Source organism: Sus scrofa, chromosome 14 (assembly GCF_054392235.1).
Source record: "Sus scrofa isolate SSC_HxYL_T2T_F1_AM1 chromosome 14, Sscrofa_HxYL_maternal_Yorkshire_Landrace_v2.0, whole genome shotgun sequence".
NCBI lineage: Eukaryota > Metazoa > Chordata > Mammalia > Artiodactyla > Suidae > Sus > Sus scrofa.
Window position 1 is genome coordinate 71,824,495 of NC_139396.1, and position 19,269 is coordinate 71,843,763.

The 19,269-nt window shown below is 47.0% G+C and overlaps 1 protein-coding gene across 1 annotated transcript in view; it reads left to right on the plus strand.

Moving 5' to 3' along the window:
- The window catches only part of CRKL (CRK like proto-oncogene, adaptor protein), a 29,717-nt gene that overhangs the window by 5,310 nt on the left and 5,138 nt on the right, over positions 1-19,269 (plus strand). The window contains exon 2 of the mRNA XM_003132994.5: positions 6,820-7,285. Within this exon, the coding sequence (XP_003133042.1) occupies positions 6,820-7,285 (466 nt within the window). The remainder of the gene's footprint in view (positions 1-6,819; positions 7,286-19,269) is intronic.

Genomic DNA, 19,269 nt, shown 5'->3' on the forward strand with positions numbered 1-19,269 from the left:
GGGTGAATTGGAGCTGTAGCTGCTGGCCTACACCACAGCCACACCAGGTCGAAGCCAAGTTATGTATGTCGGACATACACCATAGCTCATGGTAACGCCGGATCCTTAACCCACTGAGTGAGGCCAGAGATTGAACTCATATCCTTATGGATACTAGTTGGGTTCCTTACCACTGAGCCACAATGGGAACTCCCCATCTTAGATTTTAAATTTAACCCCAAAGATATGTCAGTGGCGTTTGATTTTTGAATGGACTGTAAAGGATTCTCTTCACATGGGTGTAATTTTTATATAAAAAACTGTTTGAGGGAATTCCCTGTGCAGCAGGTTAAGAATCCAATGTTGTACTGCCCAGGTCACTGCTGTGGCTTGGGTTCAGTCCCTGGCCAGGGCACTTCCACATGCTGTGGGTATGGCCAAAAAAAAAAAAAAAAAAAAACCACACATTTTAAAGATTGTATATTACGTTGTAGTTAGTAGTCAGATAAGCATTACTGTTTTTTTGTTTTTGTTTTAATAGAGGCTCTTCCCGGTTTAACAGCAGGATGTTTCAGGTAGCTATATGAGGAGAAAAATCATGAGAAATAAAAATTGGGAAACCAAGGAAAATTAACCCTTGGAGAAAAGCTTGCTTTTTATTCAGCAGACATTACACATTGCTGGTACTGAGGATATGGAACTAAGGTTGAGTCAACAGTCCCTGTCATGCTCTTGAGGTGCTTCCTGGTTACTGAGACTTTTGTAAAGTCCATGCCATCTGATACAGTCGAGTAGCTATGGGAAGACCCTAATGTGAGCACCCAGTCCAGAAGAGTCCCCTCACTCCTGTGAAGCAGGGACCAGAGGTTCCACCAGCAGCATGGCCATGCCTCTTCCCATCACCCCTGTCTAAATATTTAAGGAAACTTGGGTTTGGTCTTTTGTAATTAGGAGTAGGGGAGAAGGATTAACACTAATTTTGATTAGCATAGCATTCAGCACTGTGGATAAATCTTCTGAGTTTCTTCTTCAGCAATTTAAATCCCCTGAGTTCAATTTAGATAGGTGTGGAAGCTGGCCCAGTTGAGAATTGTGTTCCCATGGCATGTAAAGTACTGGTAGCCATTTGACTTGTGACTTTTCTCTTGTTTAAGACTCCAATTCAGAGAATTTTGTATTTAGGAAAGAATTTTCGGAGTTCCTGTCCTGGCTCAGTGGTTAACGAATCCGACTAGGAACCATGAGGTTGCAGGTTTGATCCTTGGCCTTGTTCAGTGGGTTAAGGATCCCGCGTTGCCATGGGCTGTGGTGTAGGTTGCAGACTCGGCTCAGATCCTGAATTGCTGTGGCTCTGGCGTAGGCCGGCAGCTACAGCTCTGATTCGACCCCTAGCCTGGGAACCTCCACATGCCACCGGAGTGGCCCAAGAAATGACAAAAAGACAAAAAAAAATTTTTTTTTCCTCTTGATCTGAACAGTTGGACATGGTTATTTCTAAGGTTCTTTCAGCTAAAATATTGGTTCTTTCTGGTAAGTAAAAGGAGGCAGTGCTTATTAGTGGGAGTTCAGATTATCCTAGAGTCATAACAAGTAAGGTGGGGCCACCAGGCATGTGGCAGCTAGTCTGGAAGGATGGCTAAGAGTGTGAGTTGAGCGATGGTGAGGTAAAGAGACTTGGACAGCAAGCCAGGTGGCACACAAGTTTTCCTTGTCTGCGTAAGCGGGATTTAGGGAATTTACTGAAGCTTTTGTGTTTTCAGAAGAAAGCACAAGGATAGAAACAAGAATGGGGAAAGCTTCCTTGTGTCTTTGGCATTTTAGTTTTAGCAGGAACTTGAATATGTTGAGGTCTACTCCATTCCAAAGCCCAAGACTAGACCCAAGTCATATAATGCGAGTAAACCATGGTCCTAGCCCTTGAGGAGCTCAGTATATTGAACTAGTTAAAACAGAATAGCATAGGAGTTTAAAAGCAGGGATGATAACCAAAGGGTCAGGCAGGGCTTGAAAGAGAAGGTGCTCTTTGAACTGATTCTTGAAGGATGAGAACAAGTTTATGAGTGGTGGCAATGCCTGTTGGGAGAGGCACAGGTGTGCTTGATGTGGGTGATAGGCGGCCCTCTGGCAAAGAAGAAGGATGATAGATGGGTAAAGGGCCACCTTTGCTCTCTGAGTGGGTGCCCTCTACAGGTTTTGTTTTGGTTTTTTGTGATGCCCCATTGCATATGGAGTTCCAGGGCCAGGGACCTACGCTTCATCTATGGCAACACTGGATCCTTTTAACCCACGGAGCTGGGCTGGGGATCAAACCTGCATCCTGGTGCTGCAGAGACACTGCCAATCCTGTTGTGCCACAGCAGAAACTCATACACTTTTTTAAGAAAAGAATTGTAATGGTCGTTTTCACTTGATAGAAACTGCTCTAGGAATTCCTGTCGTGGCTCAGTGGTTAACGAATCTGACTAGGAACCATGAAGTTGTGGGTTCCATCCCTGGCCTTGCTCAGTGGGTTAAGGATCCGGCGTTGCTGTGGCTGTGGCATAGGCCAGTGGCTACAGCTCTGATTAGACCCCTAGCCTGGGAACTTCCATGTGCTGCAGGAGAGGCCCTAGAAAAGGCAAAAAAACCAACAAAACAAAACAACTGCTCTGGTGTGGGGCTGGGTAGGGAGAGTCTAGAGTGTGAGGTTAGTTAAGGTCTGTTACTGGAGAAGCTAGGCTAAGATCAGTGTGCTGGGAATGTTAAGTGGAAAGTGACCACCTTGGAGTTCCCGTCGTGGCGCAGTGGTTAACGAATCCGACTAGGAACCATGAGGAACCATGAGGTTGCGGGTTCGGTCCCTGCCCTTGCTCAGTGGGTTAACGATCCGGCGTTGCCGTGAGCTGTGGTGTAGGTTGCAGATGCGGCTCGGATCCCTCGTTGCTGTGGCTCTGGCATAGGCTGGCAGCTACAGCTCCGATTCGACCCCTAGCCTGGGAAACTCCATATGCCTTGGGAGCGGCCCAAGAAATAGCAAAAAGACAAAAAAAAAAAAAAAAAAGAAAGTGACCACCTTCACTGGGCACTTGCCTGCAGGTCAGGGGAGAGGTGTGGCTTCAGGGACTTTTAAGTGGTGCTTCTGATGGAAAGGTGAGATGAAGGAGATGATTACTTTCAACAGGGAAGTTGGGGGGTGTCAACAATCTGATTGGGTTTGTTATTAAGAGAGTTGAGGTCTAAATATCCAGATTGGGGTCTAAGCCATGCCTCAGATGTAAATGCAAAGCTCTCCACTCCCCATTGTCTCAGAATCATGTATTCATCAAATTACATGTTAGTTCCTGCAGAGATGAGAGCAGGATGATGCCAGGTCAGACATACTTAACCTTTTGATTAGACTCCACTGCCCGAAGAAAACTGGGACAATTCATTTTTTTCTCAGGCATTCTGCAGTTTGTTCCTGGATCGGGGCTTGTGACTAGCACCCTAGCACACACAGCTTCCTAGGCCTCTAGTCTTTACTGATGTAGATAGAACCAGAACATGAAAACCAGTCTTCCGAAAACTCGTTCAGCTTTAAAGGGGGCTAGTCTGGCTTTTTGTGCATCACCCCCTTGCCCATCCTAACCCTGAGCAAACTCACCCCTTCCTGAGTGTTCCTGTCATGACATGATTCACACTTTGCTGTCCTTTGCCTGACAAGCTCTGTCACAACTAAGTTGTTGTCTTTTGAGAGAAGGAATTTGGTTTTAATTCATTGTTTGTTCCCCAAGTTCTTAGTACAAATAAGCCAGTGGATACCTGGGTAAATAGATTTCATTAGTGTTAATCCCCACTGAAGTGGTACTAGTGTTTCATGATCTGTGTTGTAGAGCTAACTGCTTTTAACTTTTAGTTATATAAACAGTAAAATAACCCTTGCCAGAGTCTGAGAAGGAACCTGTTGTGCTCTTAGTACATTATCTGAGATTTGTGTAATGTGACCCAAATTTTTCACAGAATCTTTGCAGCCCTTGGAGTGGGAACATGGGTACACTTTCTAGGGTATGGGGAAGAGGTGCTAACTATGGTGAATGGTTCACACATGGCGTTAATTCTCATATACCCACAAGACTCAGGGATTATCCCCTAGGCTGATCTGCTGAGAGGCTAGGAGAGGACTCTAGAGCCAGACTGCCTGGGTGCAAACTAGAGCCCTGCTTGGCTTCACATCTGGGGAGTGGAAAGCATTTTACCTCCCAGGACAGCTGGGACAAGTCAGTAATTTAACTGATGGAGCCTGGCTGATGTAGGCATAAGTGTCAGCTCTTTTTTTTTTTTTTTTTTTTTTTACCGCTGCTGCTCCCATCTGTACTAGATGTGCTGACATTGGGCATTTTCCTCTTAGTTGTCAGGTGGTTAATAGGTAAGGTCTTTCAGGTTTTAAATCAAGCTCCTCATCACCAAGGTATTCTGACTACTGTGTAGCTAGTCATTTACACTAAAAAGATGTACATTTTGCCAAATTACAAAGACTGCCTTTTGGAGAGGGTAGTATGGCAATATGTCCCAAGGGCAGTGAAAACATTCCTGTTCTTTAATCTGGGAATCTCAGGTTTACAAAAATAAAGTACAGGGGAAACGTGCTCAAAAGAGTGCTTGACAGTGATGATTAAATAATAGGGAGGAAGAAAACCATCCAGAAACACAGGGATGCTGCATTTGAGGCAGGCTCACGCAGTGAAGCAAGAACAGTGACTTGGGGAAACAGAAAAACTGCCCCAGGTACAGGAAGCTAGAAAGTGGCTGGACAAGAGGGAAGGAGAACTGGAGGAACTGTTTTCTCTTTTGTTTTGTATTTTGTTTTGCTGAATGTTTTAACATGGTGACACTTTTTAAAAAGGAAACTTTTTTTTTCTTTAATAAAATGCTTTAAGGTAGGAGATAACGTTAATACGAAGTAACTTTGGAGTTCCCATCCTGGCGCAGCGGAAATGAATCTGACTAGCATCCTTGAGGATGCAGGTTCGATTCCCTGGTCTTGGGTGAGTTAAGGAACCGGCTTGCTGTGAGCTGTGATGTAGGTTGCAGATGTAGCTCGGATCTGGCGTTCCTGTGGCTGTGGTATAGGCTGGCAGCTGCAGCTCCAATTTGACCCCTAGCCAGGGAACCTCCATATGCCATGAGTGCAACCCTAAAAAGACAATAAATATATACATTTTTTTATATAGAGAGAGTAACTTTTTAGGTCATTTACTGTGTGGAGGAAAGAAAGAGAATGGGTATGATCTGATGGAATATAAACCACTGTGGTCGGTGGTTAATCAGGCAAATGACCTACCCCAGCATTCTCTTCCAGGCTGTTCTAGAACTGGGCTCTGATGAGGTTCTGCTGCAGGCATCGCCCCCCAAAGAGGTGAAGCCTAGGGTTGTTACTCTAATGCAGATTTTGTGCTCCAAAGAAGTTTTGGTCGGGGATGCTGATGGCAAAATAGTTTTCTCCAAAACTTCACTATTTGGAGTTCCTGCTGTGACGCAGTGGGTTCAGCAGTGTCTTGAGAGCACTGGGATGCAGGATTGACCCCTGGCCCAGCATCTCCATATGCTGTGGGGCAGCCAAAGCAGGGGAAAAAAAAAAGACTTGGAAGTTCTCGTCTTGGCACAGCAGAAAAGAATCTGACTAGGAACTATGAGGTTGTGAGTTCGATTCCTGGCCTTGCTCAGTGGGCTGAGGATCTGGTGTTGCTGTGAGCTGTGGTGTGGGTGGCAGACACGGCTCATATCTGATGTTGCTGTGGCTGTGGTGTAGGCCAGCAGCTGTAGCTCCGATTGGACCCCTAGCTTGGGAACCTCCATATGCCTTGGGTGCAGGCCCTGAAAAAAAAGGGGGGGGACTTTATGTATTCGTAGCTTTTCAGAATATTTTTTAGGTGTTGGGGTGTTGTTTTTGTAACTGACGCTGGGCATTCGTTCCACATCGGCAAGGGTAACTCACAGTGGGTCTCAGCAAGGATTGTGGTGCTTGGGAAGACCTCTCACCTAAGAGCTTTTCATTGAAAACCTGTTTTCATTTTGAGGCTCAGCTGATGATTCCTGTACAAGACGCAATATGGATTATTATTTTTTTTTGTTTAATTATAATGCAGATATATACTCCCTTTTCTGGTCGTTGTATTTTGAGTGTCACGGAGGCCTTCGTCATCTTCTCTCTGAGTGTTCAGGGAAGTGTGCAGGATGCACACCATAGATTAGGACTAGGAGGAAGAGTGTGGTAGTTGTGACAGGGGCCTACGGAAGGTAGCAGCTGAACTCACTGCAAATTTAAAAGTAAATTCTAAAAAAATAAAAGTAAATTTGGACCAGGTGTTTGTATGTGTATACAGAAGGTTCGTATAAAACAGTGTTATTGTGAGGGTGGAGGGTATACTATGCACCTGATGTGATTTTATTTTAAAATTTAAAAAAAATTTTATTTTTAATTTTTGTCTTTTTAAGGCCACACCCGTGGCATATGGAGGTTCCCAGGCTAGGGGTCCAATTGGAGCTGCAGCCGACAGCCTGCGCCATAGCTCATCACAACACTGGATCCTTAACCCACTGAAGCAAGACCAGGGATTGAACCCTTGTCCTCATGGGTACTAGTCAGGTTCATTAACCACTGAGCCATGACAGGAACTCCCTGATGTGATTTTAAAAGGCATTTTCAGGATACTAATTTCTGCATTACAAACTACAGAAAATCAGAGTGTGGCAGAACCTGGCTAATTTCTGAGGATGTGGAGGGGAATATAGTTCATTACAGAGTTAAATGGTTTGTTAAAAGTCTGACAAGCACTGGCATGGAAGGTTTTTCTCTTAGAGCACTTTTCTTTCTCTCTGAAGGTATCCAAGCCCACCAGTGGGCTCTGTGTCCGCACCCAACCTGCCCACAGCGGAAGAAAATCTGGAATATGTACGGACTCTCTATGATTTTCCTGGGAATGATGCCGAAGACCTGCCCTTTAAAAAGGGTGAGATCTTGGTGATAATAGAGAAGCCAGAAGAACAGTGGTGGAGTGCCCGGAACAAGGAGGGCCGGGTCGGGATGATCCCTGTCCCTTACGTGGAGAAGCTCGTGAGGTCCTCACCACTTGGAAAGCATGGGAATAGGAATTCCAACAGTTACGGAATCCCAGAACCTGCTCACGCGTACGCTCAGCCTCAGACCACAGCTCCTCTGCCTGCCGTTCCCAGTACTCCTGGGGTGACGGTCAACCCTCTGCCATCCACGCAGAATGGACCTGTCTTTGCAAAAGCAATCCAGAAAAGAGTGCCCTGTGCGTATGACAAGACCGCCTTGGCATTAGAGGTAAAATCTACTAAGGGTGGTTTTTGGGTCCTTTGACACTCAGTTTTCGTTTTCATTTTAATTTTGTTTCTGCAAAATCATGACTACTCATTTAAGGTTAAATTCATGGCGATAGGAGAATTGGGTGATTTTTGAGGACCCACTCGGTTCTTCCTCCTTCCCTAGCCCTTGTTTCTTCCAAGTCAGCCACCCTGCTGTTTTCTGCTCCCAGACCCTCAGGTTCAGTCTCAGAGTAGTTGGGTTTTTTTCCAATAAGGAAAAGTAATGATTAAGAAAGACCCATGACCTAAGGGAGGAAATCAACATACAGATTGACACATGGCCATGTGTACATTTCCATATTTTTAACATTCTGATCAGTTAAGGAGAAACATGAATGTCATCAAATTCCTCTTCACTTAGGCAAAGGATTTTTTTTTTTTTTTTTTTTTTTTTTTTTTTTTGCCTTTTCTAGGGCTGTTTCCATGGCATGTGGAGGTTCCCAGGCTAGGTGTCAAATCAGAGCTGTAGCCACCAGCCTACACCACAGCTACAGCAACACCAGATCCAAGCCGCGTCTGCGACGTACACCATAGCTCACAGCAACGCTGGATCCTTAACCCACTGAGCAAGGCCAGGGATCGAACCCGCAACCTCATGGTTCCTAGTCAGATTTGTTAATCACTGTGCCACGACGGGAACTCCGGCAAAGGATAATTTTTAAATGTCTCAGACCTTATTTGAGATTTTGTAAATCACATAGCATGAAATAGAACTTGAACATTTTAATCACCAAATCATGTTCTTCTAACTAACAGGAGTTGCCTTTTACGAAGCGGGGTCAGGGGAGGGTTGGCTCTCGCAGGGCTTAGTATGTCACTGTGGCTTGCCTAAACACAAGTCCTGAAGCCAGTGTTGATGAACTTCCGGGAAAGGGATATTAATTGCAGAAGGTAAAGTTTTGGTAAGACATCTGATAAGCCCCACAGTGACCCTGTATGAGCACAAGCCCCATGGTGGGCCTGGAGACAGAGGATCTGAAAAAAAGAATAGATTTTTTTTTTCTTTTTAGGGCTGAACTGCTGCATATGGAAGTTCCTGGACTAGGGGTTGAAGGTTGAATTGGAGTTGCAGCTACCTGCCAGTGCCATAGCCACAGCAATGTGGAATCTAAGCCACAGCTCACTGCAGTGCCGGATCCGTAACCCACTGAGTGAGACCAGGGATCAAGATACCTGCTTCTTCCTGGATACTCATTGGGTTCATTGCCACTGATCCACAACAGGAACTCCTGAAAAATAGATTTTTAAAATTCATATTTTTAGAGGAATACTCCCATATATTTCTTCTGTTATTTTTGCTGATGTATAAAATACATAAAGCAAGGCGGGCCCTAAATATTATTGTGTTAGAATATGGGATTGGTGTCACAATTCCTAGTTCTTTCATTCATGATAACTTATGAAAATATTTTGTGAACCACACAATGCAATGCAGATATCATTATTACAGGATGACAGTTGTATGCTCTTCCTTAGTAGCACACATAGCCTCTATGCTGGAGAGACTGATGTTTTGTTATCACCTCTCCTCTGTGCTCACCCTGAGGACAGGGCACAGAGAGGTGGGGGCAGCTTGGTCCCAGCAGAAGGGTGACGTGACGGGGCTGCCCTCAGACGAAAAGTTAGCTGTAATTTTCTTTTTTTTCTTTTCTTTTTTGTCTTTTGTCCTTTTAGGGCTGCACCAGTGGCAAATGGAGGTTCCCAGGCTAGGGGTCTAATCAGAGCTATAGCCGCCAGCCTACGCCACAGCCATAGCAGTGCCAGATCTGAGCCATGTCTGCGACGTACACCACAGCTCATGGCAGCGCTGGATCCTTAACCCACTGAGTGAGGCCAGGGATCGAACCTGCAACCTCATGGTTCCTAGTTGGATTCGTTTCCGCTGAGCCACGATGGGAACTCCAATTTTTTGTCACTGGATCCCCAGGGTTTTTTTGGACCAAGAGTTATATCCAAGTGACCTACACCTGCAGGCTTGTTTCAGAGCCTCTGATTACTTCTCCTATTCGTGTTGGCTTGGAGGAAAGAGCGTTGAGGCCTGTGGCAGGAGCCAGGTCTGGGGAGGCCCTTCCCAGTGGAAGGACAGTAAAGGAACCAGGGCAGTCTCCCTTGGCAGATGGAGGCCATCTGGCTTTCTTATCCCCACGCAGACCTGCTCCTGCATGGCTGCCCACCAGAGCACCCCAGAGTAACTTGGGATGCTCTGGGCTCTAAATACCTTCCAGTTTGCTGAGTGGTTTCAGCCTTTGGGGGCATTTCCAAGTCTGTAGTCTCTTCATGGGTGAGTTGGTGTGACTCCCTGACTCTTGGGGTCCAGGCTCCCAGTCCAAATTCCAGACCTGGAGTTCCCATCATGGCTGGGAACCTGACAAATATCCATGAGGACGAACCTGACAAGTATCCATGAGGACACGGGTTCGATTCCTGGCCTTGCTTGGTGGGTTAACCATCTGGCGTTGCTGTGAGCTGTGGTATAGGTCACAGATGTGGCTCAGATCCAGTGTTGGCTGTGGCTGTGGCATAGGCCAGCAGCTATAGCTCCAAATTCCCACCCCTAGCCGGGAACTTCCATATGCTGAGGGTGTGGCCCTAAAAAAAAGAATTCCAAGTCCCATAAAGGAAGTCAAGAAGTAGATGTTTACCTGAGCCAGGGTTTAAAGCCTCACTCCCCTTAGGATGCCTGCCTGTCCACCTGTGTTAGAAACTCACATTGCCTGTTTACTCCTTGACGTGTGTGCACAGGGGGTTGTAGAAGGGATCACTTAGTGCCTGTGGGTAGGTACTAGGTGGGTGCCTTAGGGGGACAGAAGCCTGGTTAATCGAGTCTATTTTGAGATAACCCATATACTTGGCCATTACACAGCTCTTCTAGTCTCGGCCCTAGAAATAGGTCTCCCCACTTGAGCCTCCTCATGACATCAGCCCAGCCATGCAAGCCTCATGAAAGGCCTGCTTTAGGTGATTGGCCAAGAGGGTGTGGGTGGACCCAAGAAATATACCTTTACCAAATTCCACTTAATGATATTTCTGATTTTATGTGTTTAAGTGAGACTTTTGACTATGCCGTAAGTATTTCTGTGAATTATGTTCTAAAACTGGTGCCTGTCTGATCCTATTAAAAACAACTCTCTTGAGACACTTGCAATTAGGTTACCAGGAAAAGTATTAAAATTGAAGAGATAAGTAGGACAAAATGTGCTGATAATCAGTGAGGCTTCATTACTCCCCATGAGACAGTGTTACAGAGACGGGTGGTCCAGGTGAACTTGATTGTCAGAATTAGTTCAGACCTTTTTTCTTTTTGGTCTTTTAGGCCCACACCCGTGACATATGTTAGTTCCTGGGCTAGGGGTCAAATTGGAACTACAGCTGCTGGCCTTCGTCACAACAACATAGGATCCAAGCCACATCTGCCACCTACACTATAGCTCATGGCAAGCCGGATCCTTAACCCACCAAGTGGAGCCAGGGATCAGACCTGCGTCCTCATGGATATTAGTCAAATTCGTTGCCACTGAGCCACAGCAGGAACTCCCAGTTCAGAATCTTCCCCCCCCCCCCCCCGCCAGGAATCTTGGTTTTTGAAAGAACATTCCTGCATTTTTAATTTTTTTTTTTTTTTTTGCATTTTTAATTTTTTTTTTTTGCTTTTCAGGGCCATACCTGAAGCATAGGGAAGTTCCCAGGCTAGGGGTCTAATTGGAGCTACAGCTGCCAGCCCATGCTACAGCCACAGCAATGCCAGATCCGAGCGGAGACTGCAACCAACACCCACAGCTCACAGCAATGCCAGATCCTTAACCCACAGAGCGAGGCCAAGGGTGGAACCCACAACCTCATGGTTCCTAGTCAGACTTGTTTCTGCTGCACCATGGCAGGAATTCCTCAAGAGATATTTTATTATTTTTGTCTTTTTGCCATTTTTAGGGCCGCTCCCATGGCATATGGAGGTTCCCAGGCTAGGGGTCTAATCGGAGCCGTAGCTGCTGGCCTACGCCAGAGCCACAGCAACGCAGGATCCGAGCCTCGTCTGCAACCTACTCTACAGCTCACTTGTCAGTTGGATTTGTTAACCGCTGAGCCACAATGGGAACTCCTCAAGAGATATTTTAAAATCAGTCTTTGGGAGTTCCTGTTGTGGCGTAGTGGAAATGAATCCTACTAGGAACCATGAGGTTGCACGTTTGATCCCTGGCCTTGCTCAGTGGGTTAAGGATCTGGCGTTGCTGTGAGTTGTGGTGTAGGTTGCAGACAAGGCTCATATCCCACGTTGCTGTGGCTGTGGCACAGGCCGGCAGCTATAGCCCCGATTTGACCCCTAGCCTGGGAACCTCCATGTGCTTCAGATGCAGCCCTAAAAAGCAAAAAATGATAAATAAAATTAGTCTTTGATTAGACACTCTGCTCTCTTGCTCACCTTTTTTCCAGAAGTGAATTGATTCTTGGGGTTTGGTTTGAAAGGGAACCCTCAGTGCTTGTGCAAGGTGAATTAGGGCAGGGTGTCCCCTCCCCATTCCTGGCACGCAGCAGAACTCTCCTGTGCCCTGGTGGAGTGGAGCTGGAAGGGCTCCTGGGAAGCAGGTCACATCTTAGGAGAACATTCTCAGGTGGAGGGTTGTGGGGGGTTTCAACCTTCCCAAAGGTAGATTGGCAGAAGAGAATGGTGCAGGAGTGCTGGTGTCATTACCGAACACCATGTGCTCCAGATGTGTCCTTTGACACAGTGGAGATCACAGGCCTGCATTCAGATCCCAGCTGTTTCTGGTGTGATCTTGGGCACATTTCTTAAATTCTCTGAGTCTGAAAGGCAGCCTGGCTCTGCAAGTTGATGTACATCTCTTCATTATTTATCTGTTCGTGTAACCAACCTGTGAGTGGTGCCGTGTAGGGTCCTGCCACCAAGGAGCTCCCCACCTGGTGCAAGATTAGAGGCAGAAACCAGCAGTGTGGTGAGTGATCTGATAACACAGAATCAGCTGGAGTGTGGGTAGGTGCTGATCTGGGAAGGCTACCTGCAGGAGGGGTCACCCTTGAAAGGAGTTTTGAAGGATAAATAAAAAGGGAAGAGCTTGCGTGAACAGGACTGCACTCCATGCCGCTGCAGGCTGGTGGGAGTGCTAGATCTGTTGGGCAGAGGGCAAGAGCATGGGAAGTGAGCCATTACCATGTCACCAAAGGGCTCAGCTGAGGGGATTAACACTTTTCTTTCACCAAGGCTTGCCAGAGATGCCCACAAACTGGCACTCACCTTCTTAAGGACTCTCATCAGGGCTCCTGAGCCCCTCCTTCACCCTCTGTGCTTGACCTTGTGTCACTTGTCCTTAATGGCATATAGTATTAGGAATTCTGTACCTAAGGTAACATTTTTTTCTTCTAGCATATCATATTCTCATTGGGTTGTGAATTAGAGATTACTCTTAAAGGGGTTTTGTTCCTCTTTCTTAATATGTAAATTGGGTGAGAATACCATGAAATCCTGGCCCTAGTGTGGTTCAGACAAGGTCTGTCCTAGCCTTGTCGCTGTGCTGACCTCAGGGTTCTGTATATGGTAATGGCTGTTGTGTAAGAACTGTCAGTGAGGGGCTTCACAGTGTTTTAGTCCTCACAGCTGCCCCATTTTACTCACTTAGAACTTGAGTCTTCTGTAATTTATTGACAGCCTCACAGTTGGCATGTGGCAGAGCTGGGACTCAGCCCACAGTCTGTCTTTCAATAGCTTTATTGAGATATAAATCACATATCATGCAATTTACCCACTTAAAGTGTACAACTCAGTGGTTTTTGGCATGTTATTCATTTTTTAAATTGTGATGAAACATGTATAAGAAATTTTTCAGTGTACAATTCAGTGGCATTAATTGCATTCACGGTGTTGTGCAACCATCACCACTATTTCTAAAACTTTTTCATCACCCCAAATAGAAACTAACCATTAAGTAGGAACTCCCCACTGCCCCTCCTCTGAGGCCCTGGTGACTTCTAGTCTTCTTTTCTACCTGGGTACATTTGCTTGTTCAAGACACCTCATGTAAATGGAACCACACAGCATTTGTCCTTTGGATTGGGCTTAGCATGATCCTTCAAGGTTCATCTTTGTTGTAATGTGTACCTTCGTTCTTTTTATGGCCAAGTAAAATTCTTTTTTATGGATATACCACACTTTGTTTATCCATTCTTTGCGGGAGCAAGGGGGGCGGACTGTGCCTGCAGCATATAAAAATTCCTGGGCCAGGAATCAAACCCAAGCCACAGAAGTGACAATGACAGAGTTCCCATTGTGGCTCAGCAGTAATAAATCCGACTAGTATCCTTGAGAACACAGGTTCAATCCCTGGCCCTGCTCAGTGGGTTAAGGATCTGATGTTCCTGTGGCTATGGTGTAGACTGGCAGCTGTAGCTCTGATTCAACCCCTAGTCTGGGAACTTCCATATGCTGTAAGTATAGCCCTAAAAAGACAAAAAAAAAAAAAAAAAAAAGAAAGAAAGAAAAAGTGGCAATGCCAGATCCTTAACTTGCTGTACCACAAGGGAACTCCTGGAATTGCATTCTTAATTGCTCTTTACTGGAGTAGAGAAACACAGCTGCTATTGTGTGTTGATCTTATACCCGTAACTTCTGTTGTGTTTGATTAGCTCTAATAACTTTCTTCTGGAATCTTCCTATCTATAGGATCATGTCGTCTGCAAATGGAGATGATTTTACTTCTTCCTTTCCATTGCCCATATTCTCTTGCATCACAGGATTCCTTCAACCCCTGACTCATCCTAAAATAAAATCCCTTTATTCTCATAAGAAAAAAAATTTTTTTTTCTGCCTTTTTACCATTTCTTGAGCCGCTCCTGCGGCATATGGAGGTTCCCAGGCTGGGGTCGAATTGGAGCTGTAGCCGCTGGCCTACACCAGAGCCACAGCAACTCGGGATCCGAGCCACATCTGCAACCTACACCACAGCTCATGGTAACGCCAGATCCTTAACCCACTGGAGCAAGGCCAGGGATCGAACCTGAAACCTCATGGTTCCTAGTCAGATTTGTTAACCACTGCACCACGACGGGAACTCACTTTTTTTATTATTATTACTATTTTTAGAAATGTTAATCAGTAAATGGCCCTCTTGAACTAACTTCTGCCTGAAGGACAATGGAAATTTTAAAGAAAAGACAGGTCTTCAGAAATAAAACTAATGAGTAGCACCTAGTCATAAGTCAGGGTGTGTGAGACCACCTGCTTGCAACTCAGAGTGTGTGGACAGGGAGGGGTGATTCAGGTGCAGTGCACCAAGCACACATGAGTGGTGTAAAACGAGACAGAGGGCCTGGGTAGCTCCACGAGCTGGCTGCTCATTCTGTCTGGGTCCTTCCAGGGCCTGGTACTGAATACTTGGCATGTTTTAAATGAGTGAACAAGTGAAAGCCGTAGATGGCAGGGTGAAAACTGCCTGATAGGGTTTTGCTTTGTTTTATATCTTTTTTTTTTTTTCAATTTTTTGCTTTTTAGGGCTGCACCCGCGGCATATGGAGGTTCCCAGGCTATGGGTCTAATCGGAGCTACAGCTGCCAGCCTATGCCACAGCCACAGCAACTCCAGATCCAAACCTGTATGCGACCTACACCACAGCTCGCGGCAACGCCGGATCCTGGACCCACTGAGCAAGGCTGCGTATTAGACCTGAATCCTTATGGATACTAGTCGGATTCGTTTCCACTGCACCACAACGGGAACTCCCTGTTTTATATCTTTCTTTGAGCTATGGACCCCTTTGATAAACTGGTGAAAGCTGTAGAATCTCTCTCCAGAGAAACAGCATACATTAATGCATTTACGTTCAATCCTGCGTATGCTTTCAGGATGTTCTTGAGACCATATGTCACTCATGTTGGGACTTGTGATTCCTCTGAGACTTGTTTTCGCTTCTAATCTTAGTTTACATGCCCTGGGAGAGTGCAGTCTCAGAACAACAGTTTTGAGAGGAGAGACAGCTGCTGTGGCCGCCAGTGCCTGAGCCCTCCCAGGCCTGGGCTGCTCTTTGAATCAGGTGCCAGGAGACACGCAGTAGAGTTTCCAGGGCTGCTGTTCAGTCAGGGCGGGTGGGGCTCCAGGAGGCCATCTCCAGCCTCAGGAAATGTCCCCATCCGTTTAAGTCTTCCTTCTCCTGTCACCCCCATTGCACACAGGAGGCCTGGGCATGCCTGGCCTGAGCATTGAGTGCCCCCTGCTGTAATGGAGCTTCTTGTCACAGTGAGGGTTATCGTAAAGGCCAGTTAGTAGAGAACAGTGTATAAGGGATGTGGTCTCAGGTACTGGTTGGGTCACCTGCATCTTCCAGGGTTTGGGGAGTTCTTGAACCAGGTTAATATCCAGCAACTTTCAGACTGACCTGCCTTCCGGAGTGAGCGCTGCTTTGGGCTCAGACCTTGAGGGGCCCTGTACTAGCCACAGAGAGGAGCAGCACAGTGACTTTGAAGCCATCAGCTGGCTATTGGAAGGGCCCGAGCCCAGGTGCTCTTCAGCACAGCAGGGTAAGGAGCCAGTCTGCACCTGGGCCTGTCACCGTGGGCGGCAGGCAGTGTGCTGGAACCAAGGTGTCCTCTGTGGAAAGGGCCCTGGCTCTGAGGGGTAACGGACTATGTTTCAATGTGTGAGAACTCCTGCAAGGCCCAAGGGAGACATTAGTGGTCAGGTGAGCTGTCAGAAGTTTTCTGAGTGGTACCTGATCACTCTGCTGCTTAGGGTCCCTTGGTCCATGTAGTTGTCCTCACCCCTGTGCTCTGCAGCACTGAACCAGTACTGCTTCTCTGCCACTAACTGCTCTTTGCATCGTTTTTTGATCTCTTTGAACTGATTAGGTAGGTTCATGCAGTGAGTATCCTGTAAAGATCCTCAGAGTCAGGGGTTAATTGGTAGGCATGAGGGTTGAATGTTCTGGCAGTGTCCAGCATTGACCTGCCTTCTGCAACCTCCCTTTGTCTTCCTCAGCTGCCTCCCCCAGTTTCCAGGCCTGTCCCTCACCTCCTTTCTCTCTAATATGACAGCTTTCCCATCCCCTTGACTTAACTGACAGGGTGAAAACCCACTTTAGTATAGTACTTCTCTATGCTGGTTCCAGTTCTTCCTGGAATTCGGCCAGCGTGCGGTGAGCAGCGGGGTGGGGGCATGATTCCAGGGATGGAAGGTGGGTTCTTTTCAGTTATCCCCATTCCAATAACAGCCACCATTGTTTTCCCCCTCATCTTTTTAGGGCCGCACCCGTGGCATATGGAGGTTCCCAGGCTAGGGATTCAGTCAGAGCTGTAGCTGCCAGCCTACACCATAGCCACAGCAACGCGGGATCTGAGCTGTGTCTGCGACTTATATCACAGCTCACGGCAACTCCGGGTCCTCAACCCACTGAGCGAGGCCAGGGATCGAACCTGCATCTTCGTGGATGCTAGTCAGATTCAGGAACTCCAACAGCCACCATTTACATATGGGTGTGCTGGTTAACAATCCCATTCAGTTTAATTATTGCAAGAATTACTTCCTTTAATTATTGCAAGAATCTTTCAAAGTCAAAGGAAACTGAGACTTGGGCAACTTGAGTAGTTTGTCACAGTTATGTAGCCACTAAAAGTGGCAGAACCAGGACTCTTGTCAGCCCTTCCCCACTCCAAAGGTCATAGCATGAATCACCACAGGCCCCACCTTAACACCTGCTTTAAGCAGACAGGCGAGATTGCTCACATCCTGTGGTTGCAGGTCTTGGATCTTAGTTTTAGGTGTGTCCTGTGCACACAGTGGCTGCCGCCTGGAGGCCCTTTCTGCACATTGTGGGCATATGCAATTTGATGGGTGCTTCTGAGGGGGCAGGGGTTGTCCTGTGGTCGTCAAGGTTGCTTGTGTGTCTTCAACTGTGAAAGACGAGCAGAGGCCCAAAGTTTCTTAGGATCAGCTTGGCAATTCTGGGCAATAGCCTGGAGCGTGATTTTTAGCATTATAAGTTGTGAAGTTATGTAATCACATTTCCAGCACTGCATGTCCTTGGGTCTCATGTAGAGTCTGGATCTGGGGATGAGTCTGGCAAATTTGAACAATTGAAAGGAAGCCGGTGGGACTGTGGGCATGGGCAGAGAGGCATGAAGTGAGGGCAGAGATGAGAGGAGTCAGGAGCTGACGGGGCAGAGTCTTGGAGACAGGCTTTTGGATGTTGCTCTTGTGCAGGGAAATGGTGTTAGGGGGTCAGAAACAGTAGTGACCCAATTCTGTGTATATATTTAAAAGTGTTGTCCTCTGCTGTCCTTAGGCCCTCATGCCTGTCACTTCTCTTCTGAGAACCTTGCTGTTCTGCTTGGCCATCTGTCTCCAGCATTTGCAGGATGGCAGCCTTAGGTTTTTTCTCTCCTTTCCTTGATTCTGCAGACTTCCTGGAAAGTAGTTTGCGAGAGACCTGTGACATGGAACACAGCCGGCTCCCTCCTTCAGAGAGTGCTGCTGGGGGTGAGGGGGCAGGAGGAGCAGGAAAGTAGCCTCCTTGGGCCTGTCTGTCAGAGCTTAGGGCACCACAAGGCACCTGCCTTTGCTGTCCACAAACCTGGCAGGTGATTTTACAGAACATCACAAAAAGAAGGTGGGGCAGCAGAGGGAGGGGAAGTCTCCTGCTTCGGGTGCCGTGGAGCATCAGTGGTCAAGGACTGGCCCTGGCCCTTGGCCTGGGCCGGGGAATTCCTTGGTGAAATGGTGGGAGCAGTAGCCAGTGTGGTAGGTAGGGGTCAGGCTGTGGGAGAGGAGGGTGTTGGGAGTTGGGCTGATTGGGCTGCGGAGGCGGGAAGGTGGCCAGGCTGGTTGAGGCTGGGGGCCCAGAGGTGGGGTTGTCAGCAGGAGGTCAGAGCTTGTTCCTGGCCTCCAGGACATGGGAGAGGGCTGCCAAGGACCAGGTTTTTAGGAAGGTGAGACTTTTCTTCTACATTTCTCAACTATCAGCTAAGTCTACCTCAGATTACAAACTTGAGGCAAGATGTACACTCTTTGTGCATTTAAAGTCCAATTGAAGATAGAAAAGGCATAGATAAAAGACCTATACTTTGAGAAATTCCCAAAGTATCTTTTTTAGGTACTGATCTTAGTCCACATGAGTGGGGCAAACCAAAACCTCAGTCTTGGGGAGAAGCCACTGGTCCTGACACCTGCCAACAGCTCCTATCAGCTGCAGACAGCCATAGCTTTGTTTCCTTTTTGTCACAGCTATTCTTTTTAAATATCTTGTCATTGTGGGATCTGCCTCTGAGTGCAGGCCTACCTACATGCTGCTTGGGTGACCACGGACCATCACCCCTTTTACTGAAGGGTCCAGCTGGATTGTCACTAGCTTGTCTGGCCCCTCCCCCTAGTTCATAGAAACTTCCTATAGGCAGGCACCCACACATGCTCTTACTTGTCCTTGCCTTTTCTTGTATGTGTGTATGTATGTCTTTGTTTTTGCTTTTTATGGCCACACCTGGCATATGGAAGTTCCCAGGCTAGGGGTCGAGTCAGCTACAGCTGCCAGCCTACACCACAGCCATAGCAGCAGGGGATCTGAGCTGCATCTGTGACCTACACCATAGCTCATGGCAACGCCAGATCCCCGACCCACTGAACCAAGGCCAGGGATCGAACCCCCATCTTCATGGATTCTAGTTGGATTCATTTCTGATGCGCCACATCAGGAACTCTTTTTTTTTAAAACGGAATTTATACTATACTGTGTTCTAAGTATGGAGCTTCAGGGGATAGAGTTCTTTTTTCCATTGTCATCTTGTCACATACTCCCGAATAGCCCAGTTTCCACAAGGTGAAAGGTTCCATCTGGTGACAGCGCTGCTTTCTGCACAGAAGCAGTGACTTTCTCAGTGGGTTGGGGGTTGGAGGGGCGGTTACAAGACACTTGGTATTTATTGGTTCCATGAGCTAGTAGTGATGAGATGAGC